Genomic DNA, 8536 nt, shown 5'->3' on the forward strand with positions numbered 1-8536 from the left:
GAGAACCTAGATTGGTGATGATTTGATCAGAACTGGAAGTTTCTACTTTCACCCCCTGAACTCTGCGATGAAAGTTAAGGAGCCAACCGATCACCTCCCCATCATATGTGTGTTCTTCATCATGATGCAAGGCTGGATTATGTCAGAATTTGTCAATATATGCCCCAAGAATAGATACCTAAACTCTATAATTCAAGCCTTAATTTACGTAAAGCTCAATTATAGCTTATCTTTAGATATTGATGTTAGCAGTTCTGCTTTGCTGTTTCTACATTAGATCTATATTAGATCTAGTAACACGTTTTCAGCCAGCCTTTAAGGTTTAAACAAAAATAGCTGAATTAATTTAAGAACTACCTGTTAAAATAGATGTCTTCATTTTCCTACTTTCCAATGGTGTTCCTCAAGGCTCTCTGCTTAGGCTAGTTTGAATTATCTGAGATCGTTTCTTAATTAAATGCTCTGCATTCTTTGTAAAACTCATTTTAACCAAGAGACCTCTGATATCTTGTGCTGACCCTTTTCCTCTATTCTGGCATTCAGAAGGTGGAGCTATGATATAATGGCCTTTGAAACACTCCAAGATTTACTGTGGAACCTGTCTAGAAAAAAAATAGATATGGTTTTATAGAAATCTTTCTTTTCTGTTTTTAATGTGACAGGGAAAATTACATAAGATAAATGCATTTAAAAACCCTCTTGTTTTCAAACTAATACTGGAAAAGTGGGAATTTGTATTCCTGCCACCCTATGCAAAACCTGTTTGCCTTGGCTTCAAAGCAGCTTTTATCAAATTAAATTAGTTTTCTGACAATTTGTATAGCATTAAAGCTTTCGCACACCTGTAAATATTCAAACCCGGTAAACGAACAGTTTGTTCAAGGTGTTTGGAAGAACAAAAAGCATATAAGGGAAGGTTTAATAGCACAAAGTTGTTATACTTAATTTGTATCTATTCACTCAAACTTAAATGTATATACCCACCATTGGATAATAGTTTATGAGCTATTCTCCCAGGTGCATTATATACCTGCTTTAAAATGTTCATAAGGGTTAGCTATGGGAAATCCTCATCCTGCAAGCCTTTTACTTATTTCCATATGAAGCAATTCTAAAAAAGCTCACCTTCAAAGGTTATAATGAGTTAATAAACTATTAGTTATTAATAATTTTAACTTGAGTTGACAGGAATACTAATTAAAACTCTGTAACTCAACATTAAAAATATTGAGGTAGAAAGCAGTCAAAATTTAAATTTTTAATCACAATCTGTGTTATCAATTTAAAGTTTGACAATATATATTTTTGATGGACTGATTTATATGAATTTTATTATACTCTTTACACCTTAACCTCATTAAAAACAAACTTCTTTCAAAGAGGGTTTCTCCAGGATTTAATGATAAACAAATACAGTTGTTTATTCAGCACCTTTTTTTAATGACAAATACTAAAACATTTCATACATCCACTGCATGCAATTGAGACAAATTGAGTCAAACGAGTTTTTTTTTTTTATTTTGACAATTTTAACTCATTAGGCCAACATTCCATTGGTTTTCTAAAGGTTACAGATTTGTACTTCAAACTACAAAACCATGAAGTGCTCTCATTGTCTTCTTCAAGCAATGCAGCTCGGGTTTATCTAGATACAAAACTTCTTTACCATAAAACAGCCTCAAAGCTTTATTACAAAATAAGAAAAAACAAAACTAAATAAAAACATTTAAGATGCAAACAGTAAATTCAGACTGTCATACATGTAGAGACGCAAAGATTTCTTATACATTTGTGGATCCTCCTGTGGTTCATGCGTTCCCTCCAGCTCCAGGCAGCTAATCTTTAGTGACGCTGGTTCTTACTGGGGTGTTACCGGTCTTGGGCCGTTTGGATTCTGGAGGTTGGCACACTGGATCAGAGGGAGGAGAAGGTCGCTCTGAGGAAACAGAGAAGGATTAGTGTCCAGAGGTTTTTGAGACATTTCAGCATTTTATAGCATACTGATTACGCTGAAGACAACAAATGTCTTGCTTAAATCTACATTAACCATTAAATAAATAAAGGTTTGATTTCCATCTTAGGATTTTTTGATAGATTTGACAAAATACAAAGTTAACTGTTAATTGCCCAGTCTTTTTTTTAATATGTGTTGCTCATAAAAGTTTAAAAGGCCATATTCTGCTGCAATTGGCTAAACATAATAGTAGTTGCAAGTAAATGGCCCCTTAGTAAGACTTCTGTTTTGACTTCAATTAACTTCTCTCTCACTCTCTTACTGACCAACTGGGATGCCTCCCGCAATGAACTGGACAATGACAGTATATTTTGTACTGCAGGTGCATGCATGGTGCGACTTAAGGCCTCTGCAGAATCTGCAGGAAGAACAAAACCTTTTTCATTTTCCAGGAATGTGAAGAAAGCTATGATGTGAGAGTTTTTACAGTTTTGCTTTATTTGCCAATCATGAAAACTGTTGTGCAGTTGTTCAGAAATATGATGTGGGCGTGGCCACAACACAGTCTGAAGTGAGAGGTAAATACGAGAACTGCACTTTACAGGGCTTTCTTTATAGTAGGATGTTATTACAGTATGTCCAGTGGTTTCTAACTAATCAAAAAACAACTATATAAATAAGAGTTTTACTGTGGAAACTATATGAAGTGATAAGATCCTAAAAAACAGTGCTAATTTTACTACTTATGTAAAAAAACAACATCTCAGTTCTTGCAGTGTAAATACAGGCCTTCACCTTGAGAATAAGCCCATTATACGCCTATCTGAGAAAGTAGCAAAGCATTTCTGTTTTATGTGTTCTATTTATGACTAACTATAACTAAAACAGAGCTTGAATGATTATATAGAAATGTCTGTTTGCTTTAAGAGACCAACATATTTTTAAAGGGGTAAAATTATCAAAAAATTGATTTGGGTTAATTGGAAACATTCTGACTAGATGACAAATAAAAGTTTAATCTGTGATCATTCATAGGGTCCTAACAAGCCTCTGTTTCTTTTACTTGAAGACAATAATGAGGGTTTACAGACTTTAGAAGTTTATAAATCCACCAGGAGAAAACTGAAAATATGGCATTAAATCCCCAAAGCTTTAAGGTGGGAGGAAAACAGCCACATTGTTTTAATACAAAAAGGTGGCGACACCAACCGTGTTTGGCCTTCTGAGCAGATGAAGTATTGCTGAACATCAAGCTGACAGCTGGAGAACGAGATCCAACAGGAGTCAGAGACACCCTCCTAGAAACAAACAACGAGAACAACAATGACAATAACAAACACTAAAGCTTCAATTATACCTGCTGCTGCCCTGGAAACAGACAAGCTATCTGTCTTTTTTCTTTTTTTGTTGTGTTTCTGTAAGTAAACATGATTAGTAATAGTAAAGTAAATCCTCCATGCCAGAAAAGGCTTAGTTTGCACTGGGATGAAACGTGTCTAGAGAAAGAAATACGGCAGTTTGCATTTTTTTTACTCTTAGCTTCTCCTTAAAGCCTGTTCAAAAACATCTTTTATTTTATAAAAAAAAAAAAAAAAAAGAAAGAAAAATCTATATCAAACATGTCAACATTTCTTGTATAATCAGCTCTTTGGAGACTCATTTTTCACTTTAGCTTCTTCAACTATCAGGCCAAAGCAGCCATTTCCTGACTGTGTGACTGCAGTCAAAACACATTTGAATAGTCCCAGTATTTCCATAAATTATCATCGGCCGTCATGTGACAACAGCAGCTGGACCTACGGCTGCACAAAACAACAGCAGCAAATAAACTACCTTAGATTAAAATGTCTGATTAGTAGTCTTTCCAGGAAACCAACGACAGCACAGAATTGATCACTTGTGACTAAATGTCTGCTGTTTAGCATCTAAGATTCAGCAACAACAGGAAAAACTTTGCTCCTTTTAGTGATCTTGCATTTTAAAAAATCAAGTTTGTGCAAGGAGGAATTTAGGTTGAACGTTTTATTCTCCTTCATTCATTGTTCAGCTTTTTCCTGCTTAAGATAAAAGCATATCAGGTGCTTTGTGGAGACGTTATAGAAACATCTTTATAGCAAAATAAGTTGGCCAAAAATTGCAATTAAACAAAGATTAAAGTCAACATTGAAGCACAGAATCAGCAGTGCCACTTTTGGCCCCTTTAACTAAACTTATCAGACAATAGATAAACATCCACTGGTTTAACCAGCAGCTGGATGCAAATGCCTGATCTTGAAAATGAGCTGCGCCTGGTTGATTTAAGATAAATAAAGGGAACCTCAGCAATTATAGGCATTCCTTGTAACAATGTTTTAAAAAGAAAAAAAAACTTAATTGAACTGCAATATTCAAAATTAAGCAAGAAATAGTGAAACTGGGCTGATAATAAAATCCATTGTTTGCTTCCATGTAGTTGCAGCTGTTTTTCTTTCAGTAGGGGGAGGAGCTTGGTCATGTGGTATGTGTTTGTGTGAAAGTGATTGTGATGCAGCAAAATACAGTGCTGTATATGTTACAGATTGCAGCATACACAGTACTATACAGAAAAAAAGCAATGATAACAAGCTTAAACTAATCAATAAGGAAACATTGAAAGGATGAAATAAGAGAGAATAAAATGCCGAGTTTATGAAAATCCCAGATTGATCTTTAGGATTGAAAGGGTAACTGGAGTAAAGAGTAGAATTTTCAGTCCTGTTTTAAAAGAGCCAACATTTTCAGCAGATCTTGTTTTCATAAAGTTTGCTCCATAGCTGAAGGGACAGTATTTGTGTAATTTTATGCCAGCTGGTCTCTGATTATCTAAATAATCCATCTAGGGAAAAAAAAGTGAAAAAAGGGTTATTTATGAAGGATCTTAGTTTTCAGTCTGTATCCTTCATATATACTGTATATTTCACTCTGAGACCTTTTAAAATTCCAGTCTGTGTCAAGAAGTCTACGCTCTAATAATCAACTATTACTGAGAGTTCCTCAGACTCTGCTTAAGAGGAAAGGAGATCGGGCCTTCTCTGTTGTTGCTCCATTTACCTCTTCAAATTAAACCTGCCCACAGCCTGGATCATTTTAAATCGCTTCTTAAAACTTATTTTTATTCTTCGGCTTTTAATTGAAGCAGTGTTTCACATTCTGTTTTGTTAATCTGATGTTGTCTTTCCTGTAAAGCACTTTGGTGCAGGTTTATACCTGTTTTTAAAAATTTGACATTGACATTGTATCCCATTTGAGCACAGCGCAGTTAATGTTTTCTTTATTTGCATGTCAAACCTGCTCTAGCAGGGGCTCATTTCTCCAAGCTACTTTTGTATATGGGGAGGGGGTTAATGAGATAAGCATATTATCTTAATAAACCAGGATCTGACCAGTGAGGAAGGCAAAGAACAGCAGCAGAGAGTGGAAACTTGGAAACAGTGGATCTCAAAAACAACCATTGTGCAACATACCGACATGGTGCAACATACCGTCCAGCTGTTAAGGAGGACGGTCAGAAAAATGACTTTTCTGTGGAGATTTGAAAAGACTAATATTGTCATTTTTGAAGTAGAGCAGATTAAAGATGCTTAAGGTATTGGGGGTGAAAAAAGAGATGGAATAATTATTTAGAAGTTTTCCAATTTCAAAGCTGCAATCAGAAGCAAATTTCAGCATTGTACTCAAAAGCTCTTAAACTTTAACCATAATGAGAGAAAACATCATCATCACATCAAAGCAGCCTTTTTTTGGAGATCAAAACCACTAGAAGTAATATTTATTCCAACAATTTATTCACTTATTTAAGGAGCACCTTTGCCTTCCAGAGGATCCATTATGGTTTATCTAATGCTTTATCAGTGGACTCATTCTTTTCCATTTTTATTGGGAAAACAATCCAATCTGAACATATAAGTGTACATTATCCTTCTATTTTTAAATAATGTCAGTGATGCATTTGAGGGACAATCAATAAACAAATATAAGAAGCTAGATAATATTAATTACTAATGAGTCTCTCCTCTGATATTTACCTTGGGGTGGGTCCTTTTGGGGTGGGGGGACCTTTTGGGGTTGTGGATTCAGCAGTATTGAGAACCTTGGATGTAGACGGAGTGAGGGGTGCGGTGCGGGGGCTGTTTTTAGCGGAGTTGGTGGGGGTGAGGGGCGTAACGCTGGGCTGAGGAGTCGAGGGTGCGCTCGTCCTTCCAGATGTCGGAGTCTGACTCTGTGAAGAAGTGGAGTCTTTCGGGGTGGTGGGCTTCCCCCAGCCCTCCAGTGTGTTAAGGGTGATCCTGCGAGGCTGCGGTCCAGGTTTGGTTTTAGGGGTACTCCTCTTTTCCTCCAGAGGGGTGGGGCACGGCGAGTCTTTTTTAACACTGCTGGTTTGGGATGTGGGATTCAGAGCAGAGCTTGATGACTGGGAAACAGGAGAGGAGTTTTTGCCTGCAGATGACTTCTTTCCTTTCTTCTCAACACCACCGTTTGGGACAAAGACCTCCAGGGTGGGGGGCTCTTTCAGCGGCGTGCCCAGCTCCCCAGGAGAGAAGGACAGGAAGGAGCAGTAGCCGTCTGTTGATGACACGGCCAGGAAGGAGCCATCGCTGGACCTAAACAGGACGTAGTACAGACATGTCAGTGGGATGGAAACCATGAAGAAGACTGTTCAACCGAGTGATTTCACTTTTACATGCTTTATATCTGATGTGTTTATTGAAATAACTTCTAACATATTTACACACAGCTGCAGGTTTATGCCCCCCTTCTCTTTTTGTTTTATATTTATACAAGTCAGAGATGCTTGTTTCAGCATTTGGTCAAAAACAGTAGTGTCAATATCTGTTTTCTAGCCATAGTGACCAGTCAAAGTACTTTACACTTCAGATTGAGTCAATATTTCTGGACGTTATATTTTTATAAATCACAAAATGCAAAAATTAATGGAACAATTGTCAATTAATTTCCCCAAATAACTTTTTGTTAACTTTTGTAAAGATCAATAAAGGGGGATTGGCCCACTAGATCAAATGAGGTAGATTTTGCTGAGAATATTTATGACGTATTGATTCGTACATCGTAACGGTCAGAGCCAAAAGAAGCCATGTCGGCTTCTAAAAATCACGGAAAGCTTTGACGCTGGGACAATGCATCATAGTTACAGGAGCGATACGGATATATTTTATCTTTCATAGATTAAGACCTTAATACAGCGAAGGTAAGACTGAATTTATGTTTTTAGCTTCATTTTTGCCCTTCATCAGCTGGTTCAGAGAGTTCTGTATGTGGAGCGGCGATACTGTTCAGCTTGGTCTTTAAATGGATACTCAAACTAAACATTGTCCCTCCAAAACTTGGAGGTGGACAGAATTTACATGTTCTCCGCTGTTTTTCTCTGTTCCTTTTTTTCAATTCTTCATGCTTTTGAAAAACAAATTTGATAAAAATATTTTTTTTTAAACTGATGACATGTTTGGTGATGAGAGAGCAGGGGTCCGTTTCAAGAAGCAGGTTTAACAAACTTAGATTCAAATCCACAACTCTAAATTGATGTGGCCTAATGTCAGGAACTCTGAGCTTTCAGTTTCACAACCATGAATTAGTTCAATCTAGGGCTGCAATTCACGATTATTTTGCAAATTGATTAATCGATTAATAATCGGATAAACAAAAATTCTTTAAACAAGACAAACCAGGTGAAACTCAAGCTTTTCCACTTGACGAGTTCTGGATAAAGCATATTGACAGACCAAAACGTTTATCTTATCTTAAATGTCAAATGTTTATACCGTATATATTTTTTTTTACAATTTTGGTATAGTTACTGTTTTAAGTGGGTTGCTCTGTCAGTCTCTATACTCCAGTTAACGGTAAATTGAATATTAAATTAGTTGATGTTTAGTTAGTTGATTATTTCAATAATTGATTAATCTGATTAATTCGATTTATTGTTTCAACCCTTGTTCAATCAACTCTAACAAGATACAATCAGAGCTGAACACGTGCTTAACTAGTATGAAAAGCAATCATCAGTGGAGCCCCGATTTGACGAGTCACCATAACAACACGCAACAGGAAGTGCCCATTTCTCCCTGTTTGACTGAAAATTTCTTCATAATCAAAATACAAACGCTGACCAGTAATATTAGGAAATTAATTTCTAGACTTCCAGAATGTTTATTCTAGATATGAAGAGTGTAATTTTGTTTAAAATGGTCATTTAGACAAGGATTGTTTTTTTCCAGATATCAGGAATACACCTTCAGACAAAATAATACATATCAAAACGTCTTGCCATAGTCTGCTGTGACCATGATAACATTATTGGTTTATTTCTTGAATGGTTGTGGATCAATGTATCTAATTAGGTGAAATCATCTGTCAGCAGGTGATGATGAAGAATAAAAAAGTTGTTCCAATAGATAAGACCATCATCTCAAGGGTCAGTTTGATTCTGTCAAAGTAACAGAATCAAACTGACAGTAAACACTAATGTTCTGTTTGCAGCCGCTTCGGATATTATGTTATTCAGTGATAACAACCTACTGAGCCTAATAGCTCAGTAGGTTGTTATCA

General features: G+C 36.2%; 1 protein-coding gene across 2 annotated transcripts in view; it reads right to left on the reverse strand.

Annotated features, from left to right (window-relative positions):
- Positions 1-1474: 1474 nt before the first annotated feature.
- The window catches only part of chaf1b (chromatin assembly factor 1 subunit B), an 18019-nt gene continuing 10957 nt past the window's right edge, over positions 1475-8536 (reverse strand). The window contains exons 12-14 of one of the 2 annotated variants that reach the window (XM_015402524.1): positions 5998-6573; positions 3164-3252; positions 1475-1936 (exon numbers count right to left, since the gene is read on the reverse strand). In XM_015402524.1, coding sequence (XP_015258010.1) covers positions 1836-1936; positions 3164-3252; positions 5998-6573 — 766 coding nt within the window. In that variant the 3' untranslated portion in view covers positions 1475-1835. Of the gene's footprint in view, positions 1937-3163; positions 3255-5997; positions 6574-8536 lie in introns of both variants that reach the window. The other variant, XM_015402525.1, reaches the window with a different exon arrangement.

The sequence above is a fragment of the Cyprinodon variegatus genome, unplaced genomic scaffold (assembly GCF_000732505.1).
Source record: "Cyprinodon variegatus isolate N-32 unplaced genomic scaffold, C_variegatus-1.0 Scaffold1362, whole genome shotgun sequence".
In the NCBI taxonomy this organism is placed as follows: domain Eukaryota; kingdom Metazoa; phylum Chordata; class Actinopteri; order Cyprinodontiformes; family Cyprinodontidae; genus Cyprinodon; species Cyprinodon variegatus.